This window comes from Cutaneotrichosporon oleaginosum (assembly GCF_008065305.1).
Source record: "Cutaneotrichosporon oleaginosum strain ATCC 20508 chromosome Unknown ATCC20508_contig02, whole genome shotgun sequence".
Taxonomy (NCBI): Eukaryota; Fungi; Basidiomycota; class Tremellomycetes; order Trichosporonales; family Trichosporonaceae; genus Cutaneotrichosporon; species Cutaneotrichosporon oleaginosum.
Genome location: NW_027072171.1, coordinates 1345013 through 1364582, shown reverse-complemented (window position 1 = coordinate 1364582; position 19570 = coordinate 1345013). Strand labels below are relative to the sequence as shown.

General features: G+C 58.1%; 7 protein-coding genes across 7 annotated transcripts; 3 read left to right on the top strand and 4 right to left on the bottom strand.

Moving 5' to 3' along the window:
* Positions 1-4106: 4106 nt before the first annotated feature.
* Positions 4107-6523, top strand: COLE_02239 (uncharacterized protein; the record flags this gene model as incomplete). The annotated part of the gene is made up of 3 exons (XM_018420338.1): positions 4107-4891; positions 4932-6004; positions 6039-6523. 3 exons carry the CDS (start codon positions 4107-4109, stop codon positions 6521-6523), a joined length of 2343 nt encoding a protein of 780 aa, XP_018279453.1.
* A 191-nt stretch (positions 6524-6714) lies between these two features.
* Positions 6715-11936, bottom strand: COLE_02238 (uncharacterized protein; the record flags this gene model as incomplete). Its single annotated transcript, XM_065626199.1, has 7 exons — positions 6715-6924; positions 6955-7051; positions 10833-10864; positions 10906-11040; positions 11247-11369; positions 11401-11550; positions 11583-11936. 7 exons carry the CDS (start codon positions 11934-11936, stop codon positions 6715-6717), a joined length of 1101 nt encoding a protein of 366 aa, XP_065482468.1.
* Positions 11937-12564: 628 nt separating this feature from the next.
* On the bottom strand, positions 12565-13686 carry COLE_02237 (uncharacterized protein; the record flags this gene model as incomplete). Its single annotated transcript, XM_018422919.2, has 5 exons — positions 12565-12908; positions 12950-13030; positions 13066-13187; positions 13224-13395; positions 13515-13686. The coding sequence occupies 5 exons, from the start codon at positions 13684-13686 to the stop codon at positions 12565-12567; spliced, it is 891 nt and encodes a 296-aa protein (XP_018279455.1).
* A 410-nt stretch (positions 13687-14096) lies between these two features.
* On the top strand, positions 14097-15361 carry COLE_02236 (uncharacterized protein; the record flags this gene model as incomplete). The annotated part of the gene is made up of 7 exons (XM_018426606.2): positions 14097-14344; positions 14381-14501; positions 14538-14591; positions 14627-14756; positions 14794-14975; positions 15027-15071; positions 15113-15361. The coding sequence occupies 7 exons, from the start codon at positions 14097-14099 to the stop codon at positions 15359-15361; spliced, it is 1029 nt and encodes a 342-aa protein (XP_018279456.1).
* A 26-nt stretch (positions 15362-15387) lies between these two features.
* Positions 15388-16505, bottom strand: COLE_02235 (uncharacterized protein; the record flags this gene model as incomplete). The annotated part of the gene is made up of 6 exons (XM_018422920.2): positions 15388-15623; positions 15663-15745; positions 15799-15949; positions 16183-16292; positions 16377-16450; positions 16482-16505. The coding sequence occupies 6 exons, from the start codon at positions 16503-16505 to the stop codon at positions 15388-15390; spliced, it is 678 nt and encodes a 225-aa protein (XP_018279457.1).
* A 168-nt stretch (positions 16506-16673) lies between these two features.
* On the top strand, positions 16674-18245 carry COLE_02234 (uncharacterized protein; the record flags this gene model as incomplete). Its single annotated transcript, XM_018422921.2, has 5 exons — positions 16674-16975; positions 17086-17137; positions 17208-17377; positions 17432-17509; positions 17549-18245. The coding sequence occupies 5 exons, from the start codon at positions 16674-16676 to the stop codon at positions 18243-18245; spliced, it is 1299 nt and encodes a 432-aa protein (XP_018279458.1).
* A 378-nt stretch (positions 18246-18623) lies between these two features.
* Positions 18624-19306, bottom strand: COLE_02233 (uncharacterized protein; the record flags this gene model as incomplete). Its single annotated transcript, XM_018425759.2, has 3 exons — positions 18624-18951; positions 19056-19135; positions 19229-19306. The coding sequence occupies 3 exons, from the start codon at positions 19304-19306 to the stop codon at positions 18624-18626; spliced, it is 486 nt and encodes a 161-aa protein (XP_018279459.1).
* Positions 19307-19570: the final 264 nt, after the last annotated feature.

The following is a 19570-nucleotide window of genomic DNA, read 5'->3' as shown; positions in this document are numbered from 1 at the left end:
CCGCATTTCATCGAAATAGGCGAGCTTTGCCACACTGCCACAGTGGCACAGTGGCCAATGGAACTTGCCCCACCCAGCGCTTACGGAACTCACCCGAGGCCCCGCAGGTCTCTCCAGTCACATGATGTAGCGGATCACCAATTGGCTCGTATAATCTCGTGGCGCGTTAGAAACCCGAGGGGCAGATGTGGCGGCGTCGGACACGCCCTGCACTGGCCCTGCCGTGCCGCCACGAGTAACGAAGCTGGCATCAACGGAGATGAGATGAAGGCACTGATGCGGGAGATCTCCGCCATCAGGAGGTCGGCGTGATGTCCAATCGGTACGCCTGACATCCAAGCGCTGAGCATCGCCGCTACCCGACATACTGCTGCTGTTCCGATTACCACGTTACTACAGTGAATGAGAAGCTCCCGTCCGAATATCATGTTTCCCATGAAATCGCGAGCGCTCAACCCCCCCGCCCCCATTCCCTCCCGAGAGGCATGTGTCAATATCGCCATGTCCGCCAATCGCGGCAGAACTGCCAACAAGCTCGAGGAACGGACAGGGATGTCACCACGACGACGCCCTTTCCCACCCGCACGTCGTGGCTGTCATCCTCAGATCTAGGTCCGCTTCGGCGCGCGCTCGTCGAGATCAGCCTCCGACCCGTGTTGTATCCGTGACACGTCACAACCGTTCCGATGAGATCCGCTGTCCACGGCAGTACGCCTGGGCAGCGCGAACGTGCTTGACGGTTCCGCGTTCAATTCACGTCCCTCCGAGGCACTGCCACACATGGGTCGTTTTGGGATCTTGGGGTTGCGTGAGATAGTTAGACCTCTCCACACCTCGCCCCCAAATTCTGCAGAATGTTTCCGCACATCCCCTGGCGCTGATGGCGCGGAGCGGAAGCCTCCCGACACCGCTTACGCAGTCAGGTTACACGGTTCCCCGCGAGTCGCAGTCGCATGACCAGCACACGAGCTTCGGCAGCGAGCAGTGGCAGCACAGATCTGCGTTTCGGGTGTGAGACTTCCGTCTCCTTCGTCTGGCTCGTCTGTCGCGGACACTGAGCACGGCTATGGACCGTTGCGGCATCGGCGTCCACTCCTGATTTTCCGCTACATGCAGCCAATATCCAGCTCTATCCCCGGGTTTCCGCCGTCGGCTTTAAGCCTCGGTCAATTCCTCCTTCCACACTAATCAGGCCGTAACTCTCGCAGTGCCTGTTCCTCGAGGTGTGGGGCAATGCCGTAAACACTCAAGCATGTTCCCTGGCAAATGTGGGGGCCTGGTGACTTTGAGATGCACGCACTCTGTACGTATCGTCACTGCGCGTCACCGGCCGCGCGTCTAATAATTAACTGGCTGCCCGTGTTTCCCACTCCACAAGGAATGTCCCTGCGGCCAGTGCCGCATATCAGCCCATCTGCAGTCTCGCGACCTCGGCAGGCAGTCGGCACCGCGCTCCACGAGGGAACGATTATGCTAATGTTTCGATGAGGCGGAAGAACCCAGACCGTGTTGGAAGATCACGCGCTCAAGTTCGCGACCGACCGAGGCTTCGACTCCACTTCGAGACACCTGAAACAAGGCAGTGTTGATCTGCCGTCTTGCTCTCGCCGTTGCCCTTTCCCATGCTTCCCAGCTCCTGAGAACAGATCTCGTGAGCAACGAAGGTGAGGTAAGAATAGAGCGCCCCAAATGTGCGGGGAGGAGCGGATGACATGTCGTTACGTTCTGGTTGGTGGTCGATAGGACACACACATTCGAAGACGTCGGAACATCCGAAGGGCGGACCTGGTCTGGTAATTAAATGCCGACAATCCGAAGTGTGGACGGTGGGAAAGCTGCTCGCGTGGATGATAGCGGAGATGCCCCTCTTCTCCATCCATTCTGTTCAGAGCGGACATGGCCTTGTTGTCCGCTTGTTAGCTCGTGGGAACCACGATCCACATCTCTTCGCGACAACTCTGTTGCGACATCGTTGCTTCCAAAGCCTACCCCACGCAGAGCAACTGGCGGGGAGTGTGATATTCGGACCGCTGCTTCTCCATGATTGGGGAGCATCAAATTTCGTATGCATCTGAGATGCCATTCCGTCTCTAGCTTCTGCCCGGTCTGCCCAGATCGGCCCGAGGCCCGAGGAGAAGGATACCCAGTCAGCCCCAGTATCTGAATAATGCAGCGGCGCGACCATCGGCACCTTTCCTCGCTCCACTCCCTGCCTCCCCTCCGACACCTTCTCGATAATCACGGACTCTGCACACAATCGACGGTCACCGCTCAATCGGAGGGCGCGTCATGACAGACGGGCCGCCGCTCCTGCAACTCAGGACGACGGCCGCGGATGTCGCCAAGCGATGCGGTGCTTGACGCGTCTACTACTCAGCACAGAACATGGTTTAGAGCTTGCCAACGTGCACACCAGTGGAGTCAATGAGCGCTGGGCACGTAATAATGTGCCCACCGTAAAGCGGGCCGATTCCTTCAGTGCCGTTGGAATGAGTGCTTCCGTTGTTGTGGGTGGGGGGTGCAATTGCACTGCCACAGGAAGAGAGAACCAGCCAAGCCAGAGCCAAGCAGGACGTGCCAATCTCACGCGCTCACACGGGCCTCTGATGCGTCATTTGCGCACATGTTGAGTTGATAGACGGGCAGAGCGGGCAGAGCGAGCTGCATGGATGAAACGCTCGTTCGGTGACATACCTTGATTGTGGCACACGACCCGTGCGCGACCCTGCGACAAGCGACTGCGAGAGACGAAACCTTGTCTTGACGATTGAAACTTTTCTGTATTCCGTTCTAATCACGGTGGTAATGCTTTGAAACTCGCGCAGTTTTAGTGGAGAATCACGGGCCGATTCCTGCTGCGGACTGCCCTGGCACGCGCCATGTTAGGGTGGCTCCCTCGCGCTCTCGGATCTCTCGCCCTCCCAAACCTCCCAGGATCCGTCGGCATTGCCCAAATGCCCACAGTGCCTCCTTCTACACGACGCGCCGACCTGCGGCGTCGGCGCTCATCTTCCCCTGGCGGCGGGTTGTCCGGCACGCGTAGGCCGTCGCAACCCCCTCGGCGCGCGCAGCCAGAGTTCTTACTCTCGAACATGTGCGCAGTCGACCTTGGCCGCAGCGACCCTGCAAACGACGGAGAGCCAAGACTTCGGAGAGCGCGGCGAGGCTTCGAACCATCATGCAGACACCAGGCATTCAGCGCGCAGATTGCAGCCACCCCACAAGCCACCGCGCCCGCGCCCCCTGTATGACCTGCTCCTGCCCTCCTGGCCCTTGTCCTCTGCGAGACTCTCCCGCTCCATCACTCTATCGTCCACGGCCACGGACACCGAGCGACAACAATCCCTCTCACACGACTGGGTCGTGTGACGCTCGTACGCAACAACCACGTCGTCTTCACCACATTCCTTTCCTTCACGTCTACAGCTTTACTCTTGCCGACATCTTTGCGCCCGCCCTATAATCGCTCTAGCTGCTGGCAGCGCTTCGCAATCCCACCCTTGTGCATCCACACCTTTCCGGTTCGCCATAATACTGAGCGCTCAGCAGTCTACTGCGGCAGAGCCCGAATAACAACCTCTCAACACGCTGCAACGCTGCGGTGGCTGGCCACGCAACGCGCAGCATCTTAACACAGTCGTCTTGAGGACAGCGATAACACGGCACCAACAACTTGTCGAGATCGTCCACTACTTCAACACTCACGACAGTGTAGACAGCAGACGACGTCGCACCTCTCCCCTCGCCTCGTACTTGTCCTTTCCCTTCCCCTCCTCACCACTCGCATTCCACCTTCTCCCCCAACAACTCCGATGTGGCCGTGGACGTCGCGCGAACAACCATACCCCTACTCGCCGATCCGGCAGTCGAGCGGTGACGAGGCAGTGGGACCATCCCGAGGCTTCCGTGCCGACGATGGGGCCGACCTTGAAACGGGGTATGCCAAGGAGAGCACGTCGTCCACTTGGCGAAGCTATGCGGGGCACTATGTCGGACGAGCTCGCAGGCAGCGTCGACCACTGCTTGCTGTCAGCGCGCTCGGCGCGGTCCTGTGCTTCTGCGCCCTTATCGTCTTCTCCTTCACCGTCTACGACCGCTTCCTACCGATGCACGCCCCGGACTATGGCGACGTCGGTTTGATAGGGGTCGACGGAATAGGGGCAAACGACGCAACGTTCAACTCAAGCGACGGCATCCTCACCATACCCGACGACCCAACACACCTCCTTATTCCGACCAGGAGTCCAAGGCGCAAGCCTGTGTCCTTTCTCACGCCCTACGAGACGCGACCGCCGCTCGACATGCTTACCGAGTTCTTCATGACAGGCGAGATCAAGTACAACGACCCGTCTACACACCCAACGCCCAAGATGGATCTCGTGTACATGTTTGTCAATGCCAGCTCAGAATACTTCTTCGAGGGCAAGGACGCCAAGATGGCCGAGGAAGGTCTACCAAGGGCGACCAAGGGACACGGTCACCACTTCCGCGATAACGGCGAACTGCGTGGTGCGGTACGGTCTGGCGCACTGGCATTCGGCGACCGCATCCGTGATATACACCTTATCACAGGCTCGTTTGAGATCCCAGAGAAGAGCAGGCACATCATTCCAAGCAACGATGAGCTGGCACGGTTAGGTGTAAACACCTCCGACATCACCGGGTGGAAGGTCGGCCAGTTGCCCGAGTGGCTCGACTACGAGCACCGCGCAAACGTAAAGTACCACGTTCATGCCGACATCTACAATCTGCCGCGTGACGACGACGGACGTGTCCCGCCAGTGATCGCGGACGTGGACGAGGACAAATGGCGTGAGCTGTCTTTGCCGACATTCAACTCGTTTGAGATCGAGTGCCGCGTCAGCTGGGTGGAAGGGCTGGCAGAGAACTTGTGAGACACACGCTCGGTTGTTTCAGTTGCCTAACGCCAGCATCTTCAGCAATGACGACATGTTCTTCCTGGGCGGCCTGTCAACGTCAGACTTCCACCACCCGCTGTTGGGTCCTGTGTTACGCATCGAACCTGAGATGATGATCAAGCCTGAGGTTCTCCCCGACCTGCTGTCCGCCAGCGGCGAGTGGGGAGGCTTGCAGCACGCCGCCCTCGTCCTCGCGGACCGCTTCCCTTACAAGAGGCGCGAGTACCTCCACCACATGCCCAAGGCGTTCACCAAGACGATGGCACATGAGTCATCGATCATGTTCGCGGAGCAGATGACTACCGCGGCCACCCGAGCGTTCCGCGAGAGCAAGCGTGGGCGTGCCGACATCGAGATGGCTTTCGTCATGGCCCATCTTCAGATCGAGCGTTGGCGCGAGGGTTTGCTGTGGACGTACATCGTCGCCAAGCTGGGCGGACAAGACGGCCTACTGCGCGAGGATGCTCGCGACCAATTCCGCAAGACGCTTCGCGTTCCCAAGGGTAACGAGGGTGACGGGTTGATGTACCAAAAGCGCAAGCGCTCAACCCTACAGGATGTTGAAGACATGGCGTATGGCGCCGGGTGGGAGAATGCGCTGCATACGCGCATGTACTTCTCCTCTTTCGACGGACATATCCCAGCCTCGAAGAAAGTGTTGCACAACGGCGAGCCCAAGCACTGCATCTTCTCTGTCTCGCAATGCCTGCCCGAGAATTTCTTCTCGAGCGGCGAAGAGGTCAGCGCTGTCGACGTCTTCAAGACAATCGCCTTCGAGAAGCCTGGCTGCGGGGACTGCCTCATCGATGTGCTCGTCAACCAGAGTGGCGAGCGCGGCCTGTCAGCCTTCTTCCCCAGCGCCGACGCATTGTACTTCCCACCCAAGGACCAGCCACCGCGGATGTGGGAGCGGCCGGAACCTATTCTGCCTCTCACCCCGACGTGGAAGGAGGCCGACTTCAGCATGGCATACAATGTACGCACGGGACAGGACGCCTGGAAGGGCGTGCGCCCTCGCGCCGACGGCGCTGTCCGTATGCGCGAGTGGTGCGTCAAGCTGCTCTCACGCTACACATACACCTATGGTGAGTTTCACTGCACCCATCGCGCTAACTGTAGGCCGTACTCCCTCCCGCTTTTACATGGTGCACAATCCGCGCGAGTTTACACGCTACGCCAACGAGCTCTCGAAAAACGATGATGTCGTTTTCACGTGCATCAACGACGACCAGCCGGACGATGCAAATGGCGCCGTGCGCCAGCGCTTCCAGGCATGGATGGAGAAGCTCTTTGGCGGTGACAGTCGCTTCGTCCGGTACGAGCGTCCCGACGCCCCGTGGGGCGACGGGGAGGAGATCATTCCCGACCCCGTGGAGGAGGAGGACAAGAGCAAGGGGAAGGATAAGGACAAGGCGGCTGAGAAGGGGAAGGAGAAGGAGCCGGAGAAGGCGAAGGCGAAGCAGCAGGAGGGTATGGTGACGCAGGAGGTGGCGGAGGTTACGGAGAAGGTGCCAGAGGTGACGGAGAAGGTCACAGAGTTGGTGACAGAGACGGTGACGCGGACGGCGGATGACAAGGTGAAAGAGACCGGAAAGGTGGGATAATTTTGAGACAGCTGCAAGCCCGGACGCCTTCAATCTAGTCAGAGCACTGCAAGCGCACACGCGCTATATCCAGCATGCGATCGATACCCTTGTAGCACCAGCTGTACTGTCAAGCTGTAGACTTCATGCACATACACTTTTAATATCTACAGCACCGACCTGGACGCAGGCACATGGCGACACTGCTCTTATCACACACAGTTGCCACCGACACACCGCTTGCCTGTCCCACACTGGATCAGCATTGCTCGCGAGATGCAGCTCACCTCTGTGTCGCACACGCCGCAGTGCCGATTGTCGTTCTGCAGATTGATGCAGTCAATGCTGCACCGCACTTGGCCTGCAGGGCATCCAGCGTTGTCCTCGCAGCTTCTATTCACACAGTTGGAACCGGTGCGGCACTACCTCAGCGTTGTCTTTCTGGAACTCACTGTCTTGCCGCACATCCCGCAGTTCAGATTATCGTTTTGAGGATTGACGCAGCGACCGCCACAGAACAGCTGGCCGCCGGGACACCTGATGCACTTGCCGCCCACGCAACCCTCCACGGGCCCGTTCTCCCAGCGGAAGCACTATCGTCAGGACTACCTCCCGCAGCTCTTACTAAATTGTTACAGGCGCCGCACGCACGCGAGCTGTTGCTGAGATCTTCGCACAGCCGCTGGAAGCCGCCGGACTGGCACAGCGTTTTGCCAGAGGGACAGACGCACTCGCCCGCGATGCACCGCGCCTCACCGCACTGCCGTCAGGCCATCAGGGAGGAAACACGCACATGGTTGAAGCAGCTGCCGCAGCTGGCGCGGTCGTCCTGCAGATTGAGGCAACTTGCATCCCCGAACTCGTCGATACAGACCGTTTGGCCCGGTGCACAAGGCGTGCACTTGCTCGCGACGCATACCTGGCCCGCGGAACACTTCGTCAGCATACCCTGACTTCAGCATACCTTGTTTCCGCAACCGCCGCAGTTGTTCATGTCGCGCTCGAGATCAGGACACTCGGACGCGCAGCGAGGCCGGCCCGAGTTGAGACACAGACATCTGCCGCCCTCGCAGTATTCCCGGCGATAGAGGCATTCGGTGCCGCAGGCGCCGCAGTTCAGGATGTCGCGGTCGAGCTCTGCGCAGCCGTAGAAGCCACAGTCTGTTTGCGTGGGCGGGCACGCTGGTTCTTGAGGGTGCGCGGTGACGCGCAGTGCACGCCGGACTGGTTGTTAGCGATGCCACCGTGAGGTCGCACGAAGGAGGAGGCTGAGGGTAAGCCGGGGCATTGCTGACTGACTGGAGAGGATAGGATGGCGGCGTGAGGATGAAGTTGTGCGAAGGGCGGGAAACATGCGATCATGGTCAGCGGAGGGCTGGACACTGCTCCTGTGCCTTGGCTGCAGGCCCCGCTCGAGTACGCAGTCACGAGGTTGGCAGCATCGCGGATCCGCGGAATGTCTAGGCAGGATAAAGTTAAGCTTGATGTATATCGGTGCTGCATCTATCGAGTGCCTCAGTTCGATTGTAAGTCGCCGCCTACCTCTCGTGACGTGTCGCGGCGCAGCGTATGAATAATCTCGGTCCAAGGATGTGGGAGAGGCGGAGGGACACCGCAACCCACACTTTCGCTCGCAATCGCCTGTGAGAGGTTTGTGGCACTCTCGAATTGATTGGGGATTGCGGCAAATGATACGCCACAAACATGTTGCAGGCTCCAAGTGGCTGCATTGCATGTCTCCCGCTGTAACATTTACAAGCCTTCATTTCTGCGACGAGCTAGGGCAAGCGGGCTCGCGGATGCGCTTACTCGTTCTGAGTCGCATCGTGACGGTCAACGTTGTGTCCCAGACGTCGCTCTCGCCGCATAACTCAGGCAAACGCAGGCCAGTTCGCCTTTTCCCCGGGATTTCGATCAAGTGTGCCACGATTCTAGGGGTAGGAAGACTTGTTGATGTACCGCAAGCCATTGACGCCGCCAGGCTCACGGCACACCAGCAGCCCAGCGGCCCAGCGGAGCAAGCCGCAGACGTGGCTCATGCGTTCTTCGCGCGTCCTCGCGGCGGCGCAGCCCAGCAGATCCCGCGCCTCCTCGCCACGCAGGTTGTCATATCAATCTGTGTAGCACTCTGGACACCCTCGCAGCCCACTTCCGAACCTGGAGTACACCTTGTGGAAGGACGCGAGCTACACCCGCTCCATCGAGCTGAATCTCGGTCGATGGTCTCAAGCCCCTTTAGCTTGCCCAAAGGTAGCATGAGCCGACACACAAGCACGACAGGGGCCTGTTCCGTGCATTGTAGCGCCTCTGTAGGTTGCAGGGCGCGCTCCGCGGTGCAAAACGTGGCCATCGCTCTCGATATCATCGGCCGCTTAGCTCAGCTGGTTAGAGCATTGTACTAATACGCAGACGCGTATCAGCATATGCAAAGGTCGGCAGTTCGATCCTGTCAGTGGTCAGTCTTCTACTCTCGAGTCAAATCGAGAGTCGGGAACTCTTTTGCGAAGAGTGCCTTTTGAGGTTGCGAGGGTCCATCTGCGAGTGGAGGAGAGCAGCACCGGCGGAGGATCTCGTTGAAATTGCCTGTGCCTGAGGGAGTGGAGGCATATCAGGCTTAGTAAAAATGTGGTTCACTTGTCTTCCGAACCAGGCGGATCTCGCACCTGCATTTGCTGTGGTGAACAGGGAGGGTCCCCGATTCTGACAGTTTGTGCTGAAATGCGCTAAATTGTCCATGACCACTTGGGGGATACTGGTAAGGATGGAGTCTCCGATAGTCTGCTGGGCCAATTCGACGGGAGGGGAGGCTAGGGGGCCTGGGAAGGAGGGAATGGCATCACATACTGCGGGGAGTGGCAGGTGCACCTCAGCAACCCGGCGCGCCTCAATGCAAGCAGAACGACAGGTGAACAATGCGCTTAGACACGATGTCTCGTCGCATGTCAAGTTGGGAGTCTCGCCAAACCAGTCGACTGGGCGATTCGAAACCGCCTGAACTGCGGCTTCGGGATCCAGCGCTGCAAAGCTCTCCTCCCCTACTTTCACAGCCTGTCGCCTTGCCCGCCATGCCTGCCTGAGAAGGGTGTTCCTTGTCCGAGTGCTTGGACGTAAGAGGGAGAGCGTTTTCGAGAATCCTACGTCGTTGGGCCTATGGGGACGCCGATAATGGGACAAGCCGCACGTGGTACCCCGTGGGGCAGGCTATCGGCCGTCACCGTCGCGATCGATCGGTCCACCTCTTCGTGATGACTACCGCATCGCTTATCCTCATTCACCACATATCAGCAATGAGCGGCAACCTCGAATGGGCCTCGTCCCCATCATCGTTCTCTACATCGCGTGCCCCACGCAACGGGCAAAAGGGTGAGTCGACACGCCTGGAGCGGCTGATACCAGTGACCGCTCCTTTCACTCCTTCCGGGGCAGACTACACGCCGAGCAAGGGGTTTGCCGCACTGCCTACCTCCTTCCAGGGCGCGTCGACCGGTGTTGTCGAGACCGCGCGCCACTTTAGTGGAGGGGGCATAGAGGGCTGGGCGAGTTTAACCTATATAATGTAAGACTACGAGCGGCAGCGCTGACGGCAGCCTGCACTCGCTCACAGACCCATCGCGCACGACGTTCGCGGGGTTCATGAACTTCTCGGGCTCGGTGCTCGGAAAGCAGGGCGGGTTTTCCGCGCATGACGAGGGCACGTGCCAGCCGGACGGGACGATTGATGCGCGCTGGCGCATTGTAGATGGCTCAGGAACGGGTGCGCTTGTGGGAATTGCTGGCGCTGGCGCGTATCAGATCCTCAAGGCCAACCAGCCGGGGGAGGAAACCGTGCCGCACGCTGAGATGATTGTTCACTTGCCCAGTGAGGGCTACTTAGACTGATGTACACATACGCAATCTCATCCGAGCAAGGCCACAGACTGATTTAGCGATCACAGTCACCTGCTAAGACTCACTGCCATGTCGCCGGCGATACTCAAGGTCCTCACGCATCACGAGCAGAGACAATTAAGAAGACGAAGGTTCCGTCAAGGAATGACCTCTGAGCGATACTCTTCTCGTGCTTATCTTCCGTTGTGGAGCGGGCGCGGCGTTCCGTCGGCGTAGAGCTACAGCCCTCCCGCATTCCACGGGCCCCAGCGTATCCCAGAGACGAGTATGAGGTCGCATGTGCCCGCTCGTAAATGTCATAAAGCTACGACTGTCGTGATAGACTTTTGGGCAAACCTTGCAAGCAGTCACGTCCACGAAGTTACTCCGAGCGCAATTCATTTCATGCCGAGACCATACATGATTAAGCGACCGATTCTGGGCTTCAGAACCCTAAACGCACTTTCCGCTGATGCAGTTCTTGCCCACAACACACTTATGGGTCAGCTCTTCACGACGAGCGCTATGGAGCTCACTTTGTTGCCGCATTTCCCGCAGTGGCGGTTGTCGTTGCTTGTATTGATGCAATCTGAGCCACACCTCACTTGGCCCCAAGGGCAGCCGCTGTTCTGCTCGCAGCGGCCACCCACACAGTTCGACCCGGGCTGGCACTGAGGTCGGCACACTGCCTTTCACGTGACTCACCTTATTGCCACACCAACCACAGTTCTGGTTGTCATTCTTGAAATTGGTGCATCGGTTGCCGCAGAAATATTGGTTGTTGGAGCACTTGATGCAGATGCCTGCCACACACCCCTCAATGGGTCCTCCGTTCCAGCCGTTGCACTGCTCTCAGCTGGATCAATGCTCTACGTACAGTGTTTCCGCATTTGCCGCAGGAGTATCCACTTGTGTTGAGGTCGGCGCATGACTGTCCGCACAGGGTCTGTCCAGGGGGACAAATACACGCACCTGCGACGCAGGAAGCGCCGCTTGCGCACTTGATCAGCACAATCGGTAAAGCAACTTACATGGCGACTGCACTCGCCGCAGTTGTAGATATCAGTCTTCAGGTCGCGGCATACGAAGCCGGCCTGATCCCAATAGTCAGGGCATTTGGATAGTCCGTCTGAGCACGAGTTGATGCACTTTCCCTGTACGCATCCCTGGCCTTGCGCACACTGCGTTAGTCAACGCTAATGGCTTGAGTTACCTGAATGTTACATCCGCCACAGTGTCTCTCGTCGCTCGCATAATCAAAGCATTGATCCCCAACGCATGGCGGAAGGCCTGTGTAATCACACACGCATTTACCATTGGAACAGATAAAACCATCCGCACCGTGCCATCGTGGACAGGTGTGCGCACACTGGCCGCAGTTGAACACGTCCTTACGAAGATCGATGCAGCGACCGGCGTTCTCGCAGTAGGTCTCACCCGTTGGGCATGTTGGCGTGTCCCGGGGAAGCGTTGCGCCGCAACAGACGCCCGTGACTGTGGCTGTGAGCGAGGAAACGTGCCACTCACAAAGGGCTGCGATGAATGCGATTAAGGCGGAGAAATTCATGTTGGCAGGCGTGGATTGGGCGGATTGGGAGCAGATGACACGACAGCGAGAGTATCCCAGTCAGTGGGCGACCTTTAAGTCATGCCTTTGCGATCACTTGACAAGAGGAAACTTTGGAGTACGGCGCTCCACGCCTGAGAACGACGGGAGTGTGATTCCGTGATTTACGCTTCTGTTGCGTAACGAGTTGAGGAATGCTTCACGCGACTCAGCTGACATGACACGGTCTGCCCCATGCGCAAGTCAGTTGAGGGCTTGACGCACGTCGTTTGAGAGGCCAGTATACACGCGGACGTGATCGGCGGAAAACAAGAATCGTTGAGGTGTAGCCAGGTATCTGAGCCGTTGTAGATACATTGTCTCGCATGCGGCTTCAGATTGGTGAGGATCGTAACTGATGAGCAAAGCGATCTGACTATCTGTATAAAGTTGCCGTGAAACGTAGTTCTTCCACACCGCAGGTCGCACAGGTCAGATGCCCAGTTGCATTAGCCCCACGCATCACCTCCTCGACGAGTCGCACCGGTACCCGTTCTTCGCCGCCAGCGACGACGGCCGCTTTCCCTTGCGTCTAGAAATAGCTGCCGGGCCAGGGGCATGGCTGATGCATCGCACGAGTCGCGCATGCCTACTCCACTACCTTGGCGACTGAGGTGTCGACAAATGTCTCCAGATCCCACTGCTGTCCCTCCTTCGGGATGACTCCCGCCTCTTGGAGCATACCCAGCGTCTTGCGCACTACTGCCTCACTGACCTCACCAAGTCGGTGCTCCCATTTCACCGTCTTGAGCCATTCCTCGATGTCCGCGCGCTGCTGTCCAAATGTCTTCTCCACGAATTCAATGGCAGGGCCAGCACGGCTTGCCTCCGAGTCGAAGTCGATGACGTGTGGCTGCAACTCTGCGAGGAAGGTCTTGACAGCCTCCTTATCCGCGGCGGGCGCCGCTGCGATGGACCAGCACGGCCAAGGGGCTGTCATCAGCTTCGCGATCCAAGCCTCCGACAAGACTTACTGTATACAGAGCCAATAAAACGGACCTCACCCGAGTCCACGTACGGCTTGGTCGTGAACCACTCCCACAGGAAGACAGAGGCTATCGTCAGCTCATAAGGACTTTGAGGTGCGCACTGTCGCCAGCATTGACCGAATCCCGAAGCGGCTTGAATTGACCGTTGACCTTGAACTTGGGCTGCTCGTCCGGTCCCCAGCCCTGCTGCAGGCTGAGTACTGAAGCCATAACCTGCGATCCACTGCCATCAGTTCAATCGAGGATCGAGTGCACGTACGATCCGAGACGCGAGATGCCAAATGTCGTGCCTTTGAGCTGGTCCACCTCAGTGTACTTGGAATCCTTTCCAGTGATAATAGCCCAGCGTAGCGGCGAGGAAATGTAACGTCCTACGAGCTTGTAGTCCGTCTTGCCGTTCGCCAGGCCAGCAATGAGGGCATCCGTAAGAGCTGAGCGGGTGTAAGCGTGGGTGAAGGTGCCGCAGCGTAGGCCGGAAGGAGGTGGCGACGTCCATCGTACGCTGCATTGATCTCACAGAGCAAGGCATCGACTCTCTCGCATGACTTACCAATGCACACGTCAATTTCGCCATTCTTGAGCTTGACCTGCATCTCGCCGGTACCACCGGGGCATTCCACAAGCTGCAGAGATTTGCCAGCATCCTTGGCGACGAGCTGGAGGAGAGGCGAAAGGAAATGTTCGCGGTGCCACCCTACTCGAAGGAGGCGCGGGGCGGACATGGCGAGCGTTTGGCTGAGTGACGACGTCGAGATGGATCAGTCGACCAGCGCGACCAGGTGAACTCGGAATGCCAACGACTACTGGGTCGCGTGGGTCGCATTAGAGCGGAGGTATTTCCATTAGGGCATTAGCTTCTGCTATCTCTCCGCTGATTGCCGCTTTAACCGGCAATGCGGAAAGTGGAGGTCCGGATATGACCGCGGTTGGTGCGATCTCGACTCGGTTTCTCTTCTCATCATCTCTGATCCAATCTACCTCGCTGTCATCCACTCTTACTTGCTCGGCTTTGTTATCATAGCAGCTCAAACTGTGATCAGAGGCCTTTATTGTACACGGTCACCCATTGTCGTGCCTGCAACTTGGACGTCTGCCTCCACCATCTTCAACTGGGTAGTCACCAGCTACAACCATGGCACCCCCAATCTCTGCGACTGAGGATCTCGCGTCCGGTGCTTCCTCCGGCGTCGCGACCCCCACTCTTGCGCCGCTCAAGCGTACTGTTCTCCCGACGGACCTGGCGGCGTTTGTGGTTGACCCTTCCATGCCCAAGGAGTGGCCGATCGGCCTTCCTTCTCAAGACGCCCTGACCCACTTGAGTGCGGAGAGCCGGGCGTGCGTCGAGAACTTTGCCGCACACACCCCGGTGGAGCAGCCAGAGTAAGTTAATCTGTAGGATTTGAGAGCTGACAACAGGGTGGGGCAGGCGCGCCGCGCCGCCGTGCTCATTGCACTGTACCAACCAGAAGGGTCGGATGATCTGCGAGTGCTGCTAACCACGCGGGCAAAGCACCTCAGGAGGAACCCGGGACAGACGGTAACGTTGCATAGGAAATTAAGACGCTGACAAAAGGCTTTACCAGGAGGAAAGGTGGACGAGGATGATCCTTCACCTGTTTACACGGCGGTGCGCTTGCGGAAAGTCGATGGATCTGACGATAGCGCCGTGAAGCCTTTGAGGAGGCTGGTGTACCGCTTGCTAGTCCACACGTTCACGTTTTGACAGTTCTTGATCCTGTGCTCACTGTACTACCGATGAACGCTCACTTGAAGAATCATATTGTCGTCACGCGTACGTTCAGTCTCTCACTGCAAACGGCTGACATCAGCTGTCGTTGCGTTGATTTCGGACCCGGCACTTGTGACCACACTCCGACCCAACCCCGACGAGGTCGAGTGCATTTTCGATCACCCTCTTAAGGCGATTCACACAGGCATAGTGGAAGGCGAGCTTGCTGAGAACCTCAACCTGAGCGACACGAACTGGTGGCCTGGGCCCACCGAGTTCCATGTGAGTACACCCTGTAAAATAAAACAAGAACGACGCAGCAGCTAAGATCAGTCGCTTGAGGATGTCACCGGATCGACAGGGTCGTACAGGATGCACGTCAGTTCTTGGAGCTCGTTTCGGACGCCAGTTGACTTCAGCGCTTCCGCACCCGCCACACTCCCATTCGCGGGTTTACTTCGGACGTGCTGATTCGGGCGGCCGCCCTCGGCTTTGGTGGCGAGCCCGAGTACGGCCATTACGCGCCTGATCAACCAAGCTGGCCTGAGACAATTGATTGGGTGGTCCAAGGGCTACCAGCGGCACTCGAGGAGCCCGATACAGAAAAGCGACGTCTGGAGTGGCGCACGGCGACAGGCGTGCGGGCAAGCGGACAGCGCATCGAGTGATATCTAGATAATAAAGTACAGTACAGCTACTCGGCCTCCTCCTCATACTCATCGCCCGCTTCATCCCACCAGTTGGTCAGGCCGAGCCCCTGCTCACTGACGTTGGCGAGAATCACATACCCCGCCTTCTCCTTGGGGTCCTTCTCCTCATCTTCCTCGGTAGTCTGTGACCTGTCGACAGGCGGTCCGGGCTCGTGTTCGTGCCACTCGATTGTGTCGACGCGAAAGCGAATCGGCTCTCCTGGGTCATAGTAAAAGCGTTCTGACGTAAGCTGCAATCAGAAGCGGTGACTCGACATACCAGACTTGAGCGTATTTGCAAGAGCAGTCGCGTCCAAGTCCTGCTCCCCGCTATACCAAAAGAATCTGCGCTCGTTCTCGTCACTGGGGTGAGCTCATGGTGGGACGTGCTGCCGGCTGCCACTTTAGGCACTTACTACATGGAGTTGGGCGGTAGCAGTGACGGAGGCACATAGATGTCCTCGAAGAATCCCAGCGTGATACGGATGTAGCTTGGTGTGCACGAAAGCACCTTGCCGACGATAACTTCCCCGACAAAGGGTGCGAACAGCATGAGGCGGAAAGAGACTACTGTCAGCACAACTTGGCAAAAGGTGTGGTTGAACGCCGAAGAACCGGCGCCGCAAAGCGAATCCTCGTCAGCCGCCGCCGCCACAAACCACACTTTGTGAGGGCGAACCCGCGCCCCAAATTTAGGCATCTCAACCCCGCCCACCCAATGTATCTTTTAGACCTCGTCCACCTTCAGGCTCGTCTCCATGTCGGCCCAAGCATGCCGCGGGCATCGCAGATCCACTTACCCTTATAGTACATCTGACCGTTGCCCCAGGTGACGCGTCCGTCCTCGGCTGTCAAGATGTCGAACACGCTTAACCCCAGCCCGCGATCAGGTATGAGCTTGTTGGCAAATCTGTGATAAGTATGCCTCTTAATCCACACCAGAACTTCTACCTCTCGTCTCCTTCCCGTCTCGACACACATCCATTCTACTCACTTCTTGTTCAACGCATCTTGAATACACAGCGCCGGGTCAAGCCCAAACGCTTTGGGCGCAACGGGCACCGTGTCCTACAATTAGCCCCGCGTCATCAGAACGCACCTTGATGGCAATGAGGTTGAACATGCTATTGCATGCTCTGTTGTGGGTGATGACAGCTGACGAGGCCGCAACAACAACTCGGTCGCAGAAATCGTCCGACCTCCACCTTGTGGTAACATGATGATTTGAAAAGCCACGTCGTTTGCACGCGCGCTGCACGTGTACGTCATGTTGTCCAGAATTTCGGCCATCATGTTCCAGCGGCGGCGGAAGATCTTGTTTGCGTTTCACAAATCCTCGGTCTCACTCGCCGCCGCCGTCGCCGTCGCCGCGCACCGATTTATTGGGGTTCATCAATCTCCCCGACCTTTATCGGTAGCCTCCCCCTCCCACCCGCCTCGCACTCCACTGTCACCACCTCATCTCATGTCCTCCTCCACTGTGTCGGCCTCGACCTCGGGGCCATCACCACCCGGCGCGGGTGTGGGCAAAGCATTGCATCTCCCGAAGACGCACAAGCAGCTGCAGGGGTGGCAGCACTCATTCGCTGGATCGTGAGTTTGCTGGGGGCAGGTTGATGTGGTCGTGCGAGCCGGAGGTGGCGATGCCATACTTCTAGCGAGTCGTTCGAGAGGTGTGACGTGAAGAATGCGGCTAACCCCAGCCTTGGAGGCATGGCCGGCGCTATCGTGACCTCGCCCTTCGATGTCGTGAAGGTGAGCTTTGCCCTCAGACTCTATCCCACTCTTTCTTACTCCTACACCGCCAGGGCGCCGCTGACCTAAGACCCGTCTCCAGTCCGATCTGTTCAAAGGCCCGCATCCGGGGTCCGTCAACCAGGCTTCCGGGACAGGAGCGGCCGGCGTTATGCGCCACGAAGCCACTATGGCGGCGCAGAACTCGACCATGAAGCGCGGCTTTGTGTGGCAGTTTGTGGACACAATTCACCTCATCAGGTAAGTTGGTCACAATTTCACCAGCATCTCAGTTGTAGTTGCGGCTGACATCAGGCGGATACAGGTCGAAGAGGGATGGCGCGCACTTTACAAGGGCCTGGGGCCAAGCTTGGGAGGCATTATCCCTGCACGGTGAGTCATTTCTTGCAGACGGACCATTGCTGACCTCAGCGCGATCAATTTCTACTTCTACCCCACGTCCAAGGCTTTCCTTGCCAAGCAGTTTCCGAATGCGCCCACAGAAAAGGAGGGGCAGACTGCCGAGGACTCGCCGCTGATCCACCTTGGGGCGGCTGTCGTAGCTGGCGTCATGACGTCGACTGGCACGAACCCAATCTGGGTGGTGAAGACGCGTCTGCAACTGTCTGCGAAGCGTCGTGAGGAGACCCTCGGGCGGCGCGTGTCACCTTCTGCCTGGGCTGTAACGAAGGACATTTTGCGCACGGACGGCTTCCGTGGTCTGTACCGCGGTTTGTCGGCTTCCTACCTGGGTGTATCGGAGGGCGTCATCCAGTGGGTGCTGTACGAGCGGTTGAAGCGCATTGGGCGCTCCAAATCTGTCTCGCTGGACGACGAGAAGACTGGCATTTTGAGCTATGTTGGAAGCATCGTCGGCGCATCCGGAGGCGCCAAGGCGGTCGCTTCGCTCATCACGTATCCGCACGAGGTCATCCGCACGCGACTTCGTCAACCCCACAATGGTACGCCAAAGTACACCGGCCTTTTGCAGACGCTCAAGCTCGTGGTCAAGGAAGAGGGCGTGGCCAGCCTGTACGGCGGTCTTACAGCCCACATGTTCCGCGTCGTGCCCAACGCCGCGTGCATGTTCCTCATTTACGAGCTGGTCGCTGCAAAACTGGGATCGTAGACATTCATCTTACACACCCCTCATACACATACCCACTCTGCATGTATCACTAGCATCGCAAGGCGCTTCGGTGTTGGAGTCGACGTTTTGTGATGAGAGGAAGTGACGTCATTGTGCTGACTTTTTTGGCCTAGACGCTTCGTTGGATCGTCGGTATGGTATGCCGCCTCGTTTGATCGTCAGATCGCCAGGTCAAGCTGGTTTGTGTGCCACCTTCCGCACGCACTGAGTGCTGCAATGTGCATGCTGCATGGTATTACAACGGATTATTAGATATCCGATATCCTGCGTCTATCTATAATGCCTGACAGGCCGGGGTCCATGTTGGGACAGCCCGTCTCCTCATCTCTCTCCGCCCAACGCCAGTACGCCAGCCGCCTACTTCTTGGCCTTGGCTGCCTGCGCGTCCTCGTACACCTTGTCGTTGAGGCCATTGCGGTTGCGCACAATCTCGATGGCGACAAACTGGGCGCGGGTGACGAGCATGCTGTTCTCCTCCGAATAACCACGGTCCGCGTCCTTGCGCACAAGCGTGCCAAAGTTGTACTCGGTCAGGCTCTCCTGGTAGCCTTGGATAAATTCGCGCCACCGAACCTTGTTTGCGGGGCTCTTGAACTCGTCCTCGTTGATGTGGAGGAGTAGCCCGGGGTTCTCCTTGTACTCCGGGAAGCGGGTGTAGAGGTCGGCGACGATGTCATCGTCCATCCTGGAGTCAGCTGGTGCCCAGAGGCTCGAGAGAGGAGATGGGCAGCTGGCGGACTGCCATGGGACAGGACCGGAACAGCGCACGCGAAGGAGCCCGCAACTCACGAAGTAAGCTTGATCTTGCTTGGGGGAATGCCAGTGATAAGCTTCTCATATGCCTCGAGGTGCTCGACCGTCTTGACGGCCTTGGAGTCAGCACAAACAATGCTTCAGTTTCCTGCAAGGCTCCAGTGTTCAAGTAGTAGCAGCTCGCTAGCATGGCGCGCAAGGCAACTCACAAACTGCATCTCAATCTCCTGCATGTTGCCCGCCTCCTCGGGGTTGAACTCGTTGAGGTTCTCGATAGGGTGCGCCATGGTGTCTGTGTGCTTGGTGTGCTGTGCGGTGGGAGGGAGGTTGCTCGTGTGCTGCTTTTAAGCTACGCGTCTCGTTGCTGATGCGAGTGATGAGGAGAGCGAAGAGGGGAGGAGGTCGGCGGATCTGCGGCGGAGAGTGAGCTGGTACGCTGCAGTGCGTTGTGGAGGGTGCTGGCAAATCTCATGTTCTGCCACGCGACAATTTGATGCCGCTTCACACAGTGGCATTAGTAGCTGCCCCACTCCAATTGTGGAGGTGGAGGA